This window comes from Ruditapes philippinarum, unplaced genomic scaffold (assembly GCF_026571515.1).
Source record: "Ruditapes philippinarum isolate M1 unplaced genomic scaffold, ASM2657151v2 ctg733_1_1_1_1, whole genome shotgun sequence".
Classification (NCBI taxonomy): Eukaryota; Metazoa; Mollusca; class Bivalvia; order Venerida; family Veneridae; genus Ruditapes; species Ruditapes philippinarum.
Window position 1 is genome coordinate 76,592 of NW_026856433.1, and position 22,334 is coordinate 98,925.

Here is a 22,334-nt window from a genome sequence, read left to right on the forward strand (position 1 = left end):
AAGAAACTGTTAATAAATATCAAAATGATGTGCCAGAGAAGGGGATAAAATTTAAATAAAATGATAACTTTTTTCCTCTTATCTGCAGTCAAAATTTTAATAATGTCACAGCAGGTTTGACTTTGCTACATGATGCTAATACCTGTTAGTGCTTAACAAAAAAAGTGGCAGGTTGAATTAACACATTTTTGTTTCAGCTTAGGAAAACCATGCACAATGTACATGATAAATGACACAAATAATTGGTCGCTTAATGATCATGTAAGACCAAGGACTTTTTAGTGTAAGGGCCACGAAGAACCGCTCACTAACAGTGACTTATTTCAGAAAAATTGAAATTCCTCTATTTGTGCATAAAGCAAGAATTAAGATATGATGAGCTTTTAAATTTAATAAAAAACCTTAACTGAAAGCATGTTGACTGTTGGACAGGCTTCACAATTGACGAAAGATGTAGAAATGGCCTTCAGGGTACAAGAAAACAAATGTTTTAGCATAGATGGAGGAAGGAAGGTTATAAGTTTCTGCAGTGAATCATTAATTTATTTTTTTTAGTTACAATTGTGTCCTTTTCTTATATGAAATTTTATATTTTATTATCATTCTTTACGAAATTTCTTAAATTAATTTGCAGGTTTGATCCAGACATCTCACAACAGCATTGCCGAAAAATCCTGGGCATGGATTTACATCTCTTACATGGGATTGGTAAGAAAACGTTTTTCTTTAATTGGTGTACAGTTATTAGTGCCAGCAAGAACGCTGCTTTTAAAAGGACTTAAAGGAGTAAGGCTTCAAAATCCCTTTTGACATCAAAGTTGTGGTTGACATTCAGTGTTTGCCATTACATTCATTTATGTAAATGCCAATATTTTCATGATCTATGCTATATCTTCATGAGCACCAGTTTATCAAATTTTGTTGTTTTCTATATAATGTAGATAATAAAAAATATTGCAGCCCCAGTGACAGCACTTCTGGATCAAAAATTTGAAATATAGAAAAAGTGGTGGCATACCTATGAAGATTTTCTTTGATCGAGACTTTCTTCAGAACAACAACATCATTATCAAGGCCACAAAACCTGAAAAAATGTTTTGTCAACTTATATAAAATGTATCATACATGCTAATAGGCTTCTTAAATAACAAAAATATTTGTGCTTTTTTCATAAACAAGATCATGAACATGTTTATGAAATTTCCTTTATTGTGAAAAACACAAAAGCAAATGCCAATACATGTGTACGTAAATTAAAACACCAGAAGGTCACCAGGTTCAACAAGTCCTATTTAGATAAATACAACAAATTTTACCTACATATATATTTAAAGATATGTTTAAATGAAAGAAAAATCTCATTCATCACTGATCAATACTGTACAAGTGGTTAATTGGAAATATTTGCAACTTTTGCGAATTGAAATTATTCGCAAATATTTGATTACGCAAAAATTATTTCTGTTTAGGCAAACTTTCTTCTTCCATTTGGAAAACCAGGTTTTCATAAAAATCTTCAGAAAAAGTTTGATTTTAAAATGAAAAGGGGATTTTTTTTCTTTTTTTGTTTGTTTTTTAAAAATTTTTTGGTCTTAATAAATAAAATTTTTGAATTTTAAATAAATTTTTTTAAATTTTTTTCACAAAAGGTTATTTATATAACAAAAATTTTTCAAAAAATGACAAAGAAAAGTTGATCTATCCTTTAAGAAAAATAAAAAAGTATATTTAAACAATCATATAAATAACAAAAGGAAAAATAGAAAAAGAAAGATTTTAAACGCAATCTTTTCTTGACCGTTAAAATTAATGATAACTAAAACAGATTAAAATTTAGAAATCATATTTTCGCAAATATTTCCGCATGCAAGAAGTCCACTTTTTGTGATATAAATATCCACTTAGACAGTAATCAAAAACTTACATCCATCCACCTGAGTTGATCACTTGATCCTGTACAGACTTGCTCAGATCTATATTAGAAGCTTGTAATGCCTGTAAAACAACATTTAAAATCACTCATTCTTACAATACAAAACCCCAAATTCAAATTGTGATGAGCTTACTAAAACAAGAGCTGCCAGTATGACAGTGTGTTCCACTATTCTCAGTACCTGGATAATGTAGAAGTTTTTATGTTCAGAAAGGGCCTCAATTCTGTCAAAATCCATGAAAGACTAACGGGCCTTGGATTGTGATTTCCAATCACGCTCTCAGGTGTGTGAAGTTTAAGCCATTTCCTTCAGTAGTTTCAGAGATACCAACTTGCACGCAAAAACTTAACTGAAGCCATGCACTGACGACTTGGAAAGTACAATTTCTCTCAATATTTTTTTAACAGTCAAGATAATAAGTGTTTTCTTTAATTAAGAGGGTTGCATCATATAAATTTTGTAAGGGGATTTTATCATTGCTCAGAAAAAGTATGGAAATGAAAGCAGAATACTGCAAAATCAATTTATAACCAATCATCATATAAATCACTGACCAACTTGCATAACTGGTAATACACATATCTTTATTCTCAGTCTATTTTTATTTAAAAAAAAACCCTGATCAAACCAAGAAAATAAAAAGAAATACAAGTATCTAACTTACAACTGCAAGAAGTTCAGCTGCTGTTTGGTTGGCATGTACAATGTGATGAATATCCTCTGAAAAAGTGAAACAATTTCATAAATTTTCATCATAATTTACTATTTTTCAAAACTTAAATTTTTTCATCAAACTGGTTTTTCAAGCTTACTTTAGTTTTAAATACCACAACAGAAAACATTTTCATAAATCTTCATCATAATTTACTGTTTACTTTTCAAGCTTACTTTTTCATCAAACTTACAATTTACTCAAACTACACCTTATTTCCTCCAAAATAACGGGAAACAATTTCATCAAGACTTCATCATTATTTACTGTTCTTTTCCAAACTCAATACTTCATCTTTTTTAATCACATTTACTATTTTTCCAAATTTACTATCAAACTTTCTATTTCTATGTAACTTTTTTTATCAAACTATGTCCCCCCCCCAAATTCAGAAGAACATTTCAAGCCACCTACCTACAAACATGTATATAAAGTGTCAATTTTCCAATTAAATTTTCATTTTTGTACATAAAAATTACAACCTCTATAAAAATTTCATATTTATATTTTTTTCATATTGCTTGTACAAAATAATACTTTTATGCTGAAGTTGTGAAAATTAAAAACAAATCTCATTTTCCAGTTCTTTCACGCCAATTGGTTGTTTTGTGTATCTATGTAATCTAAATCAATGTCGACTGTATATAACTATGTTACATTGTATGTTTATGCTGCAGAACAAATGGAAATCGGGAAACCAGATGTGTATGCTTCCTTAAGTAAAGTTGTTACTTACTTTTTTTCTTATTTTAATTAAATTTACTTCTTTCCATACCCTGACCTACATGTATTTTTCCAAACTGACTTTTTTTTCCAGACATACTGACCAGAGGTCAGTCAACATGGTGTTGTATAACACAAGTATTATGTAAAAAATGGCACCAAAAAAGTATGTCAAACACAAATATCTTAAACAACTATCTCAAGGTTTATTATATTTATCTGAGTCAACAAAAACAAGCAGTTTGGCCATGGATCAAGAGGGATATTTTAATCTACAGGCAAAAAATATAACAGATTTAAGCAGCATTATTATCAAGATCGCCAAACTGTTAGGAATAAAAACCCTGCTATCTGTTTGATTATCCTGCTATCTGTTTGATTATATATCAATCACATACACGGTCATGTTTTTACTAAAGTTCAAACCATGTGTGCACTATGGGCTAAAATAACAGACCTGTCCCATGCAATTGACGACTCTTACTGTGGTAATTTTAATTTGATATTTGACAATCCGCTAAAGTTACTAAAAACAGCCCAAATTTTAAAGAAGAAGATGAGTTCAATAACAATACAGCAGGTTAAAATTTTAATAATTTATGCAATTTGGGGTTTTTACTGGCTTCATATAAAATATATGAAAATCTAATAGCAAAACCATGTCATGTCTTCATAGATTTTTCAAACTCTTCCTCTGCATTTATATCAGCATCTAGTATGCTGTCCATGTCCTCTTCCTTTTCTTTTCCATTGTCTTCTTCATTATCCGATCCACTAATGTCACTATCATTATTAGCATCATGAAACACAGCTGATCCATTAGAACTACTGTTAATCTCATTCTTCCGTTCCTCCATGACAGCATGGCTTTCACCAATGTCTGTTTTATTGCTTGTAGAATTCTCACTCTTTTCACTATCAGACTGATTATTCCAATTTTTATCTTTTACTGTGGCAAGCTTTGGCATATCTACCCTTCTGTCTAATGAACTGGTTTTTAGCTTATCTGAGAGAGGCTTGTTAACGTCAAGCCCATTTGACAAAGTCGGACTATTGTGTTTAAGAATGGAAGCAGAACGAAGAATCTGTTGTTTAGGAGAGTAAGTTTTTTCAGCACCAATGGACGGTCTTTCTACGAGAGATCGAAACCGTAAAAACATTCTTCGACCTGGACTCGTAACATCTTCAGAAGAACTATATGACCTTGTTACAGGTCGAGCTGTCGGAAGTTTTATATCTACAAGAGGTGTGGCGACTAGTTTTCGATAATGGAAGTATTCAGTGAGTGAACTAAGGGCCTCAGATACGTAGCTAGCCGTGGTGAAATGGTTATCTCTATCCTGATAGCCTAGCACTGTCAATAAACACTCATCCACATCTGGAAGTTCGTAACATTGAAAAAAATCTGATCAATTAGTTTAATTGATTTAAATATGTTCTTGAAGGATTTATTGAAATGATTTATTACAAGCTTTTTTTGTAGAACATAACTTAATGTGTAATAATTAAATTATCATTTGAAATATTCACTACGGTAAAGCCTTACATAAATACGGAATAATAACATGAAATTGTATACATCATAAATAAACAGAAACTTCTACAGAAATTCATCATGTGACATCGAAAATAAAAATTGTACGAGATTACAGCAAATACTTAAATATTTACTTACTTGATACCTAATATATTATTGAAAAAACCCGAAAACAATACCTTCAACAGGCTGAGCAAGAAAGAAAAGCCACTCCTGATGTGACTCACACATCTGAAGGTGCCAGCAAACACCATTGTCTTCTCTATGCCAGTACCTGTAAATATGCCATATTTATATATCATTACGCTTATCAAAATAAGGCTGGTCAATTTACAAAAAAATATGAAATAACTTAAATCAATGAAACAATGCTGTAAGAGTCACCCTTAAAAAAATTGTTATAGGTACTTTAAGTTGAAAAGATATCTTTTCATAAAGACAAATGTTTTTTCTTCGGTGTGAGGCAGGGATCAAAATTTCCACTCGTCTTCTTGTATTTACAAGTAGACATTGATGCAGGATGACTACAATACCGTTGTTTGCTCGTCCGGAAGGATGAGCGGAGGGACGAGGGTAAATTTGCTGATGTAATAGAAAGCTAGAATTCTCAAAATCAGTTTATTTACATCTAACAATGGAAAACCAGAAACAAAGCTTGTGCTTTAGGATATGCAGCATTTGCACACTTTATAAAGGTCTGATTGCATTGTTAATTGGATACGGGTGTGACTGGAATGTGCCTGACAATGCTCTATAAAGTGCGTGATTTATACATAACCTAAAACACAAGCTTTGTTTGCGGTTTGTTTGTTAAATTTATGTAAACAAATTGATTATGAGAATTTTTAGCGGTCTCTTGCAAGGTTCTATCACATTGGTTAAGTTTATCTTGAAAATCAAGTAAAAGATGCAGGACGTGTAGCAAAGCATGCCAGGCTAGTAGAAATTTTAAGCCACTCATCCTGCAGGACGTGTGGCTCTGTAAAGAATTTTTGATCCACCTGAGGACTTATGATTTTGACGTATTAACCATTATTTTTACCCTATGTGCATGTAAAAAACATGTTAAGACTTGAGTTGTATACTGTGCACCTCTTATTTCACGGTACTTAATGCTTTGAAACCAGAAAGAAAACAACAAATGAAACTTATGGTACAAAAATTGTCATAAGCTATAACATATAGCTATTTTCTGCTGTATGGCACAAGGAAACAACAATATATTCAGTCAAAGTCAATTTTAATGGACCATAAGTCGGCCATTTTGAAAACAGTATGTCATCATCTAAATCGCAGTAATGGTGTTACATTTCAGTTTTTTCATGTTTCAGTTAAAATTTCTATATGCTGTTTTGCTTGATTTTAAATATTAAAATTATCCTAACTTTGTAACTCAAAATTTATTTTTTCAACATTCAAGAACATTTAGAAAATGATGATTTTTTCAGACATATGTACAAATTAAATGGACTCTTATTGCTTTTTGCCGAAATTTGTAAAATGTTGTTCGGTTTTACGTAAAAATCTAGAGATTTAAAATATTTTGCACAAAAACTTTGTTGCGTAGGTGTATGAATAAAATATGTCAATTCTGACCAGTTTAACACTGGTCACATGAAAATATGCCATTACTGTGAAATAAGTGATGACGTGGAATTAGTAATGTTGACTATATAATTATTTAGAGTATCTTGTTTATGATACCTTCTATGTTCCTTTTGAATAGTTTGCAGAGATCTATTCTCACTACTTATCAATGACCATATTCCATAGCCTTGTGTAGTATCTGGACTAGTTTCTTCTATCACTATGTCATGTTGAACTGGTAAATTACCCATAGTGCCCTTCAATCTACTTCCTGCCTCACTCTCCAATGGTGGTGAGATAATGCTGGTTGCTAGGCAACCTGGTTTCCAGCTTGATGTTTTTGAAACATCCTTCAGGATTTGAAGAACTAACTGCTCAGATGAAAAGAAATTTTATAAGTGTATCACTGATTCATAATAGTGGTTCATAATAATCAATATGAAGTAGCCCTATTTCTTGGGTCTACCTTTCTATCTCAACAATGGGTTTGACATTTTATAAGTAAAAATCTTGTTGAACACAAGAGCCCAGCATGTCTGTAAAAAAATCTAAGTTTATGGATATAACTAAAAAAATATTACTTTCAGAATGGTGCCCCATTGTCTAAACAACTACACCTAGTCATGATAAGCAAGCATCAAGTTTCAAGTTGATGACTTTTAAAATGCTTGAATAGTGGGCTACATCAAAGTTTTTGCACCATGAAATGACAACAAAGAGAACAACAACGCAGACACCACAGAAATCATAACGGTTAATTTTTTTATTCGAAAACATAAACTTAATGATAAGATACTGGAGCTGATAAGTTAAGGGAAGTAAAGTTGAGAGTGATAAAAAACTATATTTAGTTACTTTTAAGTCCATCCATAAATGACAAAATTATGGATCAGACAATGTTTTGACATACACATAAAAAACTAAATGCCTTCCCATTTTGGAGGGCTTAAAAAAACAAAACAGTGCAGATATACATGTGCACTGAATGTCCATTTGCAGCAAAGTTTAGGAGCTGACCTTAGCTGAACTCAGAAATCAGAATGCTGATAATGGTTTAAATACATGTATGCTATTTCCTCACCTCACTTATATCATTGATCTATTTATACTGAACAAAATAGATTACACAAAACAGTGCATAATTATTGCTGGTTTTTACGTCACACCAACACAGTATAGGTCATATGGCGATGTTCCAGCTTTACTGGTGGAGGAAGACCTCAGGTGCCCTTCCATGCGTTATTTCAGGCACAAACAGACACCTGAGTAGAACCACGACGTTCTGTAAGCTAACTGGATAATTATATATACATCTAAGAATTACTATAAAGGCTATTAAATTTACACTACCTGAGCAGGTATTTTTGTTTTAGTGTAAACTGCGTAGACATTGACACTTGAACTCTTGCTGTTGACCGATATCTCCTGCCACCACACTCGACTGTTGTGACGAAATGAGTGTAACTTCCACCCTTTATGAACACTTATAGGAAAAGGCTAAAAATAGAAAGACAATAGCACTTGATAAAATTGTAATAATCTTGTAATACTTTGACACATTATAAGTTTCTTGTAAAGGGTCTACATGTACATGTATGTGCTGTCAACGATAAATTTATAATTACATAAACTTCACCGACTAGAGGTTCAAGTACGTCTTACTAGGTGTATAGACAAATATCCAACATACATGTATATCTACAGAATGAAATAAACAGTCAATATCAGTTTAAAAAAAAAAATCAAATTTGTAATGGTGCAGCATTAGAGCAATGAAAATACATAATAAATTCATGGGCTGTTAATGTTTACACATTTCTGAAACTCTAAATAAATTTTCCAAATTTTAACTTTTCCAAACTTTATTTGCACATGTGTTTGCATGCAGCTTTAAATTCATGTTTGTTTGCTTGGTTTTTATGCCAATTTTGGCAAAGGTCTCGTCATATCTTAGCTTCCTGACCACTATAACAGCTTTCATGGATAACTAACCAGAAATTATCATTTCATGGATAACGTACCAGAAACTATCATGTCATGGATAACTAAACAGAAATTATCATGTCATGGATAACTAACCAGAAATTATCATTTCATTGATAACTAACCAGAAATTATCATGCCATGGATAACTAACCAGAAATTATCAATTTCTCTGCAAGTGACTGACTACTAGTCCTACATGGTTTCTGAATTAGCAGTGAGAGACAAATGACCATTAGATTCAATGTCCAACATCAGCAGCTTTAATTCATGTTTGTTAGTTTGGCTTTCACGTCCATTTTGAAACAAGTCTGGTCATATCTTGGCAGTTGGTCCACCTTAACAGCTTTGACACAAATCCTTTTTTTATCACACCCAAGGATGTAACCAGTGAATCCTGAGTTACAAATCCGATTGAGCTAAGCAGAAAGGCTTTTTTTTTAATATATGAAACAGATGCTGAGTATGAACCAAATTTCTAGCCATTTTACCTTAAGACTAGACCTATCAATTTGACAAACTTACCTTCAAATCTCTTAGCAACGTAAGAACTTCTAAAGTGGTCAGTTTTGGTTTCTTCTGAAAATATATGGTATTGGTTATTGGACTATGATATTTTAATTTTGTAATACCTATATGTTGATATATGTCCCTGTAACTGTAAGTTAGTTTTGTGCAAATTTGTATGATAATTAAGAAATTGTTTAAAATATTAAAAATTTTAATGAATAAACTTATTAACCCTTGTTCCTCTTAATTTTGTAAATGAACTTGTCAATCTTTCAAAATTTGATAATTGAAGAGAACAGATGACTTGTATAATGTGATAAAAGTTTGAATTGAAACATAATAAATGAAATACAAAATTATGATGGTTCTATGTTGAGTACATATCAAGAATGGACTGCAAAACTGCAAGAACTTAAATGAAATAAAGGAGGACTTAGAGCAGTTTTACAATCAACCCTGATTATGATAATATGAAGGAAAGTTAATTATTTGATTTAATGAAAGGTTAACCAGATTTTATCCTAAACGATTAAAGTAACTTTCTTATATATATATATATATATCAAAACTGAGTCTAGAATTGGAAAATGTTTACTTTCTGCATCTAAAACAGCATCATTTTTTACATAAACATTATATTTACCAAACACTTGAGTCATAGTTTCAACATGTTTACTAACAAAATTTACAACTCTAATTAAAGTGTTAACCATGATTCACCTAAGGTTTATATAACTAAGTATAATTGGCAAACAAATGTTGAATCATACATGACACTGATAATGACGTCAAGAATCAATGGAGTATAATGTAATAGATTTGAATGACTAAGATGAAAAGATCAATTGAATAAACATCCAAGATCAATTAGTATCAGTCTGTTTCCTCAAGCATTTTGGCAAAATTAGTCAGTACTTTAAATTAGGACTATCAAATTATGAAAATGCCAGTTTTAATAGATTTATCATCTATCTCTTTTAAACCCTACTAGTTATTAAGTGGCATTAGGCAAATTGCAATTGTCATTGCTTTTGGTCATACATTGGTACAGTATTTACATGCAGAGATGATGTTTTCTTTTTCCCTCAGACAACACATGAAGTTGTTTCAGTAATAGCATTGGGCCTTAAAATAACCCTTGTCTGCCCCCCCCTTCCACATCCCCCAAATCTCATGCCACTGGCTTGGGCAGGAAAGTTTGGTAGGTAAAATGGAATTTTTTTTATCAAAAATGTTTTTTATTGAACATAATTTTGTATTTCATTTAAATGGATTCCATTAATTGTTAAGAGATTAGAACTAAAGTTTTATGGAGTTTATTCAACATATAATTATTGCATTTTGTATATTATCTTAGTGTGTTTATTTACAGTATGCTTAAAAGTTATGTTTAGTTTTGTTTAGCAATTAAATTTTTGGGGATACAGTATAATTATGTTTGTAACTAGTAACTACATGTATGCTTTTCATTGGATGATCATGAGGTTTATACATGTACATTGTATAGTTTTATACACATTGCTGTTGTCATTTTATGATAAAATCTCACTTTTTCCCTTAAACTAGAACTCCCCGAGTCGGATGTGTCGCCTTGTGAACAATATAGTTTAGGAGAAATGGCCAGGACTAAAATGAAATATGAAAATTAACAAAGGGCAATACATGTAACTCAAAAAAAAGAAATACAGAGCAGCAGTTTCTGTGCACTGCACTTCTTATCAATAAGATCTATCATCCTATGAAGTTTCAAGTCTATAGCTCTTATAATTTATGAGAAATGGCCTGGACAAAAATAAAGTATGAAAATTAACAAAGGGCAATAACTCAAAAAATAAGAAATGCAGAGTACCAGTTCTCGAGCACTGCACTTCACCTTAATGAGATCTATCATCCTATGAAGTTTCATGTCCATAGCTTTTATACTTTAGGTGAAATGGCCTTGACAAAAATAAAGTATGAAAATTAACAAAGGGCAATAACTCAAAAATTAAGAAGTGCAGAGTACCGGTTCTTGTGCACTGCACTTCGGGTCATTATAAGAAGCATGCATTCCATGTTTGAAGGCAATCCGACTTATAATGACTGACTTATGCTCTGCACAAGCTTAAGGGGACGCCGACAACACGCAGACACCGCCGACAAAAGTAACCCCTATATGTCGCCTTTTTCAAGGCCACACAAAAAGGAAGTTTGCTGTAAATACATGTATGCCTGGTTAGTGGTTATATGGCTGTCTATAAACGGTTGTAACCCTCGTCTTACAGCTTGCGTTTATATTTTCAAACAACAGTTTATATAAGGATGTATAACCTGTTAAAAATCTTTATAACTAATAATATAATAACTAATAATGTAAGAAGGCTTTGAAATTGAGAATATACAAAATGTATTATACTCATTAAATGAGCACAGAAGTTTTCTACAATTTCTACATAAAATCTAAGTTTGTTTTTTTTCCTGGCAATATATTCTGTCACTTTTATCCCCCAGTAGAGAACATAATCTTGCCACTCTTTGTAACAGACTTCCATTTAGAAAGTTTATTAAGTAAGAAAGGAGAAAAAAATTAGATGCTGTGTATTATCATAAATTCTACATTCTGTATTTGTTCTAAAGGGTAATTACATCATTTTGAATATCTAATAAAGTTTACATGGCAATTTTGCAGGGGGAATGAATGATTTATGCTTATTTGCCATCTTATATTTAGATAAATGTTATTTTTTGCTTCAATGGAACAAATCCTTCTGCACAACTTAATTTATACATGCATGCTGCAAAAATATTCAAATTTATAAAATTTTACAATGATAATCTTGATTATTTTCCATTAAATTGTATTCTTAGTTTAAAACAGCATCAAAGGAGTCTGGTTCTCTACTCCAATACCACTCAGTCCTGTCCACATTAAATTACTTATCATTATCAGAGGCTACCTACCATCATACTGTATTACAGGTAAAGTATTGGCATATAGGAGTGAAAACTTTTGGTGAAAATGTTTGTACAACAAATAACCATAAGCTTAAACCTATGTTCCATTAGCTCAGACCTATGTTCAGATTTAATAGGTATTAAAAGGATGATAGTTTGGACAAGATTTACTGCCATATAGAATTTGTAGAATGTTTCCTCAAACTACAAAAATGAAGTCTGGCCTGAATGTACACACCTTCCTATGAAAGGACACTATTATCAGCCATTATTTCATGCTTTCCAGTGTTATATTGTAATATATCAGATGATTATATTCCGATAAACCACTAGTGAAATTTATAAAATATAATTTTCACTGTAGCCGAACTATATCTGAATGCGGATGAAAAGAAAATCATAACTAAATGGAATAACGGGCAGAAATAAATGCCGTCATGCGTACATTTTGCTTCTTTAGGAAAAGAAAGTCGATGTCACCATACATCATGTTAAAAACGTAACAAAGTTAGAGGAATTTAACAGGACTATATTTCAAAATTGATGATGTGACGTCATGATGTGATGACGTAAAAAAGGAGAACGCGGCAAAATCAGTAAAAAATACTTAAAATCACTTAAAAATCATGAAATAAAAAGAAAATTTATTTGTTTTACATATAAGATTGAAATATATTTCATTCGTGAACACCAGCTATTATATTTTCACTTGTGGCTACGCCACTCGTGAAAATATTACATCTGGTGTTCACTCAGTGAAATTATATTTCAATCTTACATGCAAAACAAACAAATATCCTCTATTTAACTTCCTTAAAACATATAGCAAGTGATTTCTTATTTGTCTGTGGGCAAGTAGAAAAAATTCACATTTCCACACTCCTGGTCCAAGGCCATGAGATCTTTGGGCATAAATAGGCACAGATTTGACTCAAGGATAATGTAAGTCACAGCCTTGAATCAATATATCATGCTTATAAGTTATAATACTATAAATTCTATAATGTCAGTGAATTTTCTCCTATAAATAATGTTCTCTTCCTAGCATGGAATTTTCTTTAAAATCAAACACTTTTCCAAAAAATCTGAACATACATAAGATTTTTCACTTTCAAAATTTGCAATTTTAATGAAGATTTTTCCTAAAATCAAATAGCTAAGGCCTCTTCCCAATTAAGTGAGAAGACCCACCAAAATTGAAATGTTATCTTACTTTTATCTGTGTGTTTCAAATAGAATGGTCTGGAGTCTGACAAAATTTTAGAATTACATTATCAGTTTTTACTTAAAAGAATAACAATTTTATAGATTTGCAATGAAATTAGGAATTTTTCGTTCCCCGTGTCAAGGTAAAAATTTACTGGTCATATTTGAAAATAGGTCCAAGTTTCATAAGCTTTTTTAAAATGTATGCATTGTTCAATGACAAAATAGAAATTGATTTTACAGAGAAGAAATGTTTTTCCAATCGTATCATGACGTAGTAAGTTTATAATATTTCACGATTTTATTTAGTATAATTTACAAATATATGATGCTTAATTTGTTGCATTTTAAAAATGGGGCCGTTTATCGGCAAACATTCGGAACACGCAATCTATGTTTTTCAAAAGATATCGCTTGAAAAACATTAGTTTCTGAAATATTTATCTTTTTTTAAACAGGTTTAGAGATTTTAAAGAACATGATGTTGTAAGAATTTTTATTTTTGCTCTTGTATTTAATTTTCGCCCTTTTCTTTAACACTTACATAATTTGCGTATAGAAAACTAAACTGAGTTATATCGAGACATGTTTAATTGTACCAAGAAGGGTTCACATAGCGTGTTTCCAGATCATTCTATTTAAAAGACCCTGCTTTCATATTAGTAAAAAATTGATGTGCCAAAGCTAGATTCTGAGATATTTTTGTTCTGGGTCAGAATCTCGCTTTGGAGAGATATAGCCGATACACAAAGTAGCACAATACCTCATTGTGTAGTACATGTACAAAAAGTTGGAACAACTTTTATATATATTTCTTAATATCGAATTATTTCCTAGGTGTGTTTATTCCTCTTAACAATTTTATCTCATTTTATCTTTTTCCTTCCATCCCTGTCATTTATTCCCTTTCATTTATATGCATTTTCTTTATTATCTTGCATTATAAAAATGAATATAAAAGGGCACACCCTGTCATAAGTTTTACCTTTTGATCTCGATCGTCAATCCTCATTTTACTAATGAAAAAATACTTTAGAAAGTTCAAAACAGCCACACACAGCAGAATAGCTGCGATTGAAATAATTATACTAAGCATTTTTTCCTATTCCATCAGTTAAATAAGTAAAAGGAACTTTTTTACGTCATAAAAAATACAAATTTGATTTATTTTTCACGAAATTACGTCCGTCCGCCATTTTGAAGTCATGTGACTGAATTGATCATCTATTTGAAACGCTCATTAGATTTGGTGAGACACAGTAATCATATAAGTACAGACGTTTGAATCATGGCTGCCTCCATAGTGTGATCATTTAAATTATTTATTTATGGTAAATACATGGGTTAGATTCTCTTAAATTGAAGTGACAGTCAAACATTTCACAATATGTTTTAAAAGTCAAATATGTTATTCTAAATATTGAAGTTTTCTCTGTAATTTAAAGCAAATAGATAAAATTTTATTTTCATGAAACAACTGTTAAACACAGACACTTGGGGTGTGGAGCTTAAAACGCCTTTAATTTATAAAATCCAAATAAAATGTATATTTGTCAATCCCAACACATGTACTGATCATATAAAGCAAAAAAACTTAATGTAAGCCATTTTGAAAATTTTTTATATATCAACGACTAATATGAAAAAGGCAAAGCCTCAAAGCGAGCTCGATGTACTTTTTACGTGAAATACTATGAAATAATCGCTCATTTTTATTTCAAATGCAGTGACGAGTGCGTGTGACGTAACACGTACTGTGTTAAATATGGCTCCGCCCCTGTCGTGAAATGAATAACGAGTTTTGAAAACGTTTATAAAACTATGTTTATTTTATTTCACTCTACAGGGCTCGAGCTAGTGGGCGATTCGGGCGAAATAGTCGCCGAATTCCGTCTGACTTCGCCGACATCCTACATGAAAGCGAAGATGAAGTCGCCCTATTTTATTGATCCATTATTGAAATTACCAACAATAACAATAACTGTGAATAACATGTTGTGTGTGTTTGCTTTGTTTACCCTCGCCGCCGGAAAGGGGACTGTCATGCATCTCAATCAACGCGAAATGTCATTAATCCGTTTGTTTACCAACATGTCATAAAAGTCTAATTAACAGACGCTCGAGGAACAATTAGACTCCGCCCACGGCGAGATTACCGATACGTGCGAGAAACCAATCGTAATTCACGTTTTAATCGAGGCGACATTATTAAACCAATCATTAAATCGCTAACATACAACTACCCGTAACAATTATTTATGATGGTCGGATCAAACGTCAATTAAATTTTCACTATCGAATGATTGTCAGAATTAAGAGGACCGCTCGACATATAACTGTAACGGTAATTTTAAATGAAAGTTATGATAACCTTTTTTGTCAACGAGTTTAATTTGATAAAATTGACGGCGTATTACACTGTATTTATTACAAATGAAGTTAAATTAAAGATCGTTTCTTTCGTTATCTACTTTCATTTTCTTTACAACATAAGTGAATATGAATGTAATGTCCGGCGCAAGCTTTTTAATTGTAAATCAGAGGGAATAACTGTTAATCCACCCACGATATGATCCATGATAGGAATCAACTATGGCTTTTTTATCTTCATTTAATGCAATGGTTGCATTACATGATACTCATTCTTATTTCTTGTTTCAAACTACTTTTAAATTAAAATTGAATATTCTGTTGTAACACAGATCCAATTCATTTAATAAGATATGTACAGTGAGTCAACATAATTGCGATAACAAACATCGAATTCGATAAATGAATCTCCTCACTTCTCCCTAAAGTCTCTCCACTTCTCCCTAAAGCAGCTGGAGGGAGAAGTGACTTCTCCCTAAATTTTGAACCTAGCTAGAGCCCTGCTCTATAATTTTTCAAGCGAAATAAAGATTATTTAAAGTGAAATAAATGTAAAACTTAAAACGTTTGTGACATTAAAATAGCGTACTTGATTTGTTTGTTTTACACGCGTTGTTTGGCGCTACATTGTGACGTCACGTAAACAATACTTTAAACGTCTGTACAGCGTTAACGACTGAATAAAAGATATTGGTGTTCGGATTCATTTTCTTAGTTAGACCATTTTCTTTCATTCTAGATAGTTTTCACAACAAAATTCGACAAAAAAATTGTTTTTATTTATCAGATTTCAAACAAAATGGCGCCTTCGATATTCATTTTTTATACACAGCTTCCGTTATTCTGGTTCCCTGTCCAATTATGGTTCCCATAGACGTGCGCGGGTGACCAGTCTACATGCACATCCGTTTTCAGTCAGAATTCCTCAGTTTTTATCGTTATCTTTAAATTCGAAAGGTTGCGATGTGTCCAATTCGGTACTTTGGACGAAAGTTTTCAAAACCATCACTTAGCAGGTACTCGCATTACCGTAAAGCTCGCTTTGCGAGCAGGCCCTTCGGGCCAGCTCGTCGAGCTCGCTATTAATAATACACAAGATAAAAATGTTCGACGTAAAAAATCCGCAAACCTACCATCAACATCAACATGTATTTTATTCCATTTCCAATATTTTCACATAATCCTTTGGTCCATCGACACAGAAGATATAATTCTTCACGATGATGGTCAATATTAAACTTCAACGGTAATAAAAACAACGCAACAGCCGAAATAGCTGCGCTTTGAAGATGGAAACCAGTCGGCTATGGACGGAGCCATTCGGTAATATGTTGGTTCCCATAATTCAAAGCGTAGCGTATTTGTACACGGCAAAGCTGTGGAGTCACGTTTGAATTTGTCGAAAGATTTTGTAAATGGAGTAAAACGGCAATAATCTTGATGTTTATTTCGGCTGTTACGTTGTTTATAATATGAAAAAGGCAAAACCTCAAAGCGAGCTCGATTTTCTTTCACTGTAAGATAGTTTGAAATAATCGTTCATTATTTTACATTTTCCGTTTTAAAATTGTCATTCGCTATTTTATACACTGCTTCTGTTTATTCTGGTTCCCCCTTTTTATTATGGTTCCTTTATAAGTGCGCAGGACACCAGTCTACACTTCCGTTTTCAATCAGAGTACATCGGCTTTTATCGTTATCTTGTAATTCGAAAAGTTGCGATGTGTTCAATTAGGTATTTCGGATGAAAGTTTTCAAAACCATCACTTAACAGGTACTTGTGTTACCGTAAAGCTCGCTTTGCGAGCAGGCCCTTTGGGCCAGCTAGTCGAGCTAGCTATTACCATTGAAGCGGCCCTGGACTTTGACGTTCCTGTATTATGATACAGTAAACATGCGCTATACTGTATGGTGGTGTAAGTTATTCAGCATACCTGTTTATATATGGTGACAATGCTGCATCTGACAAAAAAACTGTTAAAAAAGCGGCTTATAAAGTTTTGGATGCACGGACGTTTCACAGCGGGGGACATTCACTGTTAAACATTCACTGTTAAATCACCGCATCTCCAAAAAGTCACCAGGTTTTATATCACAGAAATGAAATTTACCTTTCTGTTACTTAATAGATTTAAACTTTTCTAAGTAATTGTCTCGACACTTGTATGTTTAAAATAATGCTTAAAATCGCAAAGTTAAATAATGCAAACATTTGAAGAACTTGTAAAATTATTTCCATACAATTATTTCCTTACAAATATATAAATCAAAATCGCAACTAATGACCTAAAATCAGAATTTGTTGACAAGATTTAATTTCTCACCATCCTTCTAAATGAACTGATCGTGGAGTCAAGTCAAGTGATTGACAGGTTCTAGAGATCATTTGGTGCGCTAATATGAAATTTAGCAAAGCCTATGAATGGGGAAGTGGGTTAAAAAAATCATTCATTTTTTAAATTTGTCATTTGGTATTTCATGTACTACTTCAGTTTTTACTTGGCATACTCGAAGATTATTATTTATCTGAAAGGTTGCGATTGTCATTTATCGAAATACCCAGCCTGTTATCATTGAGTGACATTATAAATGGTGCCGCTTGACTAGAACTGATGCTGAAAATTTCATCGATAGGTATTGAATTCCAAGTGAGTGACATTATAAATGGTGCCGCTCGACTAGAACTGATGCTGAAAATTTCATCGATAGGTATTGAATTCCACATATTCTGTTTTTTAATTGATTTTTTAAAAATATACATGTGTAGTCTATAGCCGGGTAAGCCCGTATAAGTGTCAATTATCATTAAAGGGTAGTCTAAACTCTTATCAAGACTTCAAAAGACTTTGCCGACAGGCGTACATGACAAACTGCTAGGTAAATGTAGGCAGATTCATTTATGCAGACTGTTATTGACACACTTGCCCAGCAGGGTTACAATCTTTTAATTGACGGAGACAGGTCACACATGTATAGTTATCAATCAATTTGTGTCAACAATTCTTAGTGTGTATTACTAAACTGTCTGGGAAAATCTATTTGATATCAACGTCTTAGGATAATTAACATGCAAATATAATTGCAAAATATGGGAATTGTTTTTGCTGCAAATAAGTTCCAAATTTCTATTTTCTACCTGAAAAAATCTTTTCCGGGACGCCTCCGACATGGTCATTTATCTCTGTGTTAGAGTGCTGTGGTAAATGATCATATGCTTTCTGACTTTTCTTCCTGGTTGCAGTTCTAAGTTGTAGTAAGACTTATCAGTCAAGGTTTTTCTCCATATGAAATAGAGGCTGATATTGGGTGGCTTCCCAAATGAAAAAAAACTCTTTACTTTTCACATTTTTATCACCAAATTTCCCAAAATAAACATTCATAACTACATCATAAGGACTTTGCAGACAGCTAAACAACTGGATGTTCTAATGAAGATCAATGCAAATACACTTGTGGAAGAATTTATAAAAAATATTAACCAAATATTGACCTCTTTAAAACCTCAAGGATAAACAGCATCCTTTGTAATAAATGTGACACTGTAGATATGGGGAAGGCGAAGGATAGGCCTGCAAAGTGGGCCTGGGCTTTGACTTAGCCGGCTGTAGACTACACATGTAACAAAAAATATGTAAACTTGTGTACCTGTGAGTAAAATTTTCAGTGTCATATGTAGTTTGGCACTGCCATTTTTATTGTTACTCAGTGATAATCAGCGAGATGTATTCTGATAACAGAACAACTTTTTGGCTGAAATATAATTATCGAGGTGTTATGATTGAAATGAAAACGGGACATGAAATACCAAATGACACCTTTTAAACAAAAAATGTTAAAAAAAAAAAATGAGACAAAAAAATGTTTATGTGATTTCCCCATTTATAGGCTTCGTACTTCATGAATGAATTTAGTTATTGATATGTTCGTTTTGTTTATTGTACTTGATTTTGCAGAAATAAAAGGTAAGGGCAAAAAGAAACCTGACACTGAGTATAGGCATACTTTAAATTCCTTTTTCAAACAAAATAACCACAATATCCCCCACCCCAAAACAAAAAAGAAAAACAACAAAACTATAGACAAAAAATTTTATATTAATTTTCAGACTGTGAGCCTCTCTCACTATGACATCAATCATCAAATTACAACCATTGTCAGGTGCCCAGGATGAAGGGCCTCCATGCTATTTGCTCCAAGTAGATGAGTTCACATTTTTGCTGGATTGTGGATGGGATGAGGATTTCAGTTTACCAGTCATCAAGGAAATAAAAAGGTTTAAAAATTCTATGACTTCTGTGTGATTGTAATGCTGTCATTATTAATACAGAGTTTGAAAAAACTGCTAAATGACAGCAATTGTATTTTAGAAAATAAATGTAGCATTATTTGTTTCAATTTTTCAGAATGTTTTTTTATATGTTTAAGGCTGTGATTTTGTGACTGAATCCTTTGATTGTCATCACTTTGTTTTAATTCTAAATCCAGACATGGACATTATATTTCTTTATGATCTCACTTCTCTTTCTTCTTTATAGAAGTTGCATAGAGCCTCCCAGCTGATCGCTTGTGCATACAATAAATACACGCTGCCTTTGTCCTTAGTAAATGCTGTCAGACTTGAGGGATACATGTATTGTACAGTCATAACAGTAATGATGTATCTTTAAAACACTACTAAATACAACTCACTGAGAGCACGAAATATATGTAATATATATTAAGTATTTAATATAACATTATCATTTTTAGAAATCTTCATAAAGTCGATGCAGTGTTACTGACATATCCTGACCAGCTACATCTTGGAGCACTGCCGTACCTTGTTGGAAAATGTGGCCTCTCTTGTCCAGTTTATGCCACTGTCCCTGTATATAAGATGGGTCAAATGTTCATGTATGACTTGTACCAGGTAATTACTTTTTTGGGATAACAATATTACTATATTCTATGGTTCTTTTCCTCTTGGAACACATGTGCCTGATGTCTAACATACACCCCTTCTGTACCTCTTAAATTAAGAGTCTTAATATATGTTTATTAATGATTTAAGAAGGTATGAAGGGGATATTAGAAGTCAGACACCTGTGATTTAAAACACAATGTTTATAAAGTAAAACTGCATGAGAATACATAATTTCTTGGCTAGTTTTAGACATTGTTTTTAGAATAGCTCAATGGCAAAATAAGTTGGGTATTATTATTCATTATTATATAAATAATAGCCATTCCCTGTAAAATTGTCTTGAATTCAGTTATATCATAATGAAGGTGGTAGTAGTTGTCCAACAGGGGATTGACATGATACAAAAGGATGGTGGGTGGCTCACTGTCTTATTGCATGCGTTACATCTTGTTTATAGGTGGCATGGGGTTGAGGATGAGTGCTAAAAGCCCAATGCTGTGAATCTGAATCCTGTTGAAGAGGTTAAATGCTTTAATGTCTGAAGCTACATGTGATCTAAATTTGTTTGTTGTAGATTGACCCAGGGGGCTGTTTGCTTCTAAAATATTTACGTGTGGCTCTTATTAAAAAAGTGTTAGCTAAACACCCTTTTGGGTACAAATAAAAAAAGAAATATTATTAAAAAAAAGGTTAGCTACACACCCTTTTGCATGCAAATAAAAAATGAACAAAAAATTTCTTATAATTATGTATTATTAGCTTGTCTGTTATGATTGCCCAGTCATCCTTGTAGTTGTCTTTGTTGTTGTGCAAATACTTTAAATATATATGTCTATACTTTTAAGAATCTTAAGATAAATCTTCAGAACACAAAACTTGGCATATTTGCTTATTATGACAAGGCACAATTGTAATACAAGTGGCATTTTTCTGAAACTTATATATTTAGAGTTATGCCTCTTTTTATGCCCCCCTTCGCAGAAGAGGGGGTATATTGTTTTGCTAATGTCGGTCTGTCTGTCTGTCGGTCTGTCCGTCGGTCTGTCGGTCTGTCTGTCGGTAGACCACATGGTTTCCGCTGATTATCTTGAAAAGTATTTATCACAAAGTCTTCATATTTCACATAGTGATTGGTCATCACTAGTAGATGACCCCTATTGATTTTGGGGTCACTAGGTCAAAGGTCAAGGTCACAGGGGCCTTAAATGTCAAAATGGTTTCCGCTGATTATCTTGAAAAGTATGTATCACAAAGTCTTCATATTTCACACAGTGATTGGTCATAACTATTAGATGACCCCTATTGATTTTGGGGTCACTAGGTCAAAGGTCAAGGTCACAGGGGCCTTAAATGTCAAAATGGTTTCCACTGATTATCTTGAAAAGTATTTATCACAAAGTCTTCATATTTCACATATTGATTGGTCATCACTAGTAGATGACCCCTATTGATTTTGGGGTCACTAGGTCAAAGGTCAAGGTCACAAGGGCCTTAAATGTCAAAATGGTTTCCGCTGATTATCTTGAAAAGTATGTATCACAAAGTCTTCATATTCCACATAGTGATTGGTCATCACTAGTAGATGACCCCTATTGATTTTGGGGTCACTAGGTCAAAGGTCAAGGTCACAGGGACCTTAAAATGTCAAAATGGTATCCGCTGATTATCTTGAAAAGTATTCATCACAAAGTCTTCATATTTCACATAATGATTGGTCATAACTAGTAGATGACCCCTATCGATTTTGGGGTCACTAGGTCAAAGGTCAAGGTCACAGGGGCCTTAAATGTCAAAAGGGTTTCCGCTGATTATCTTGAAAAGTATTCATCACAAAGTCTTCATATTTCACCTAGTTATTGGTCATAAGAAGTAGATGATCTCTATTTATTTAGGGGTCATTAGGTCAAAGGTCAATGTCACATGGGCCTTAAATGT

At 32.5% G+C, this 22,334-nt stretch overlaps 2 protein-coding genes across 2 annotated transcripts in view; one reads left to right on the top strand and one right to left on the bottom strand.

Moving 5' to 3' along the window:
* The window catches only part of LOC132746518 (uncharacterized), a 28,102-nt gene extending 13,771 nt beyond the window's left edge, over positions 1 to 14,331 (bottom strand). Inside the window, exons 1-9 of the mRNA XM_060735701.1 lie at positions 14,112 to 14,331; positions 9,002 to 9,055; positions 7,844 to 7,990; positions 6,611 to 6,864; positions 5,086 to 5,180; positions 4,035 to 4,747; positions 2,599 to 2,661; positions 1,925 to 1,995; positions 1,019 to 1,084 (exon numbers count right to left, since the gene is read on the bottom strand). Of these exons, the coding sequence (XP_060591684.1) occupies positions 1,019 to 1,084; positions 1,925 to 1,995; positions 2,599 to 2,661; positions 4,035 to 4,747; positions 5,086 to 5,180; positions 6,611 to 6,864; positions 7,844 to 7,990; positions 9,002 to 9,055; positions 14,112 to 14,222 (1,574 nt within the window). The 5' untranslated portion in view covers positions 14,223 to 14,331. The remainder of the gene's footprint in view (positions 1 to 1,018; positions 1,085 to 1,924; positions 1,996 to 2,598; positions 2,662 to 4,034; positions 4,748 to 5,085; positions 5,181 to 6,610; positions 6,865 to 7,843; positions 7,991 to 9,001; positions 9,056 to 14,111) is intronic.
* Positions 14,332 to 14,365: 34 nt separating this feature from the next.
* Positions 14,366 to 22,334, top strand: part of LOC132746513 (cleavage and polyadenylation specificity factor subunit 2-like) — a gene marked incomplete at its 3' end in the record, with an annotated part of 56,090 nt that continues 48,121 nt past the window's right edge. Inside the window, 3 exon segments of the mRNA XM_060735696.1 lie at positions 14,366 to 14,457; positions 19,602 to 19,769; positions 20,246 to 20,405. Of these exon segments, the coding sequence (XP_060591679.1) occupies positions 19,621 to 19,769; positions 20,246 to 20,405 (309 nt within the window).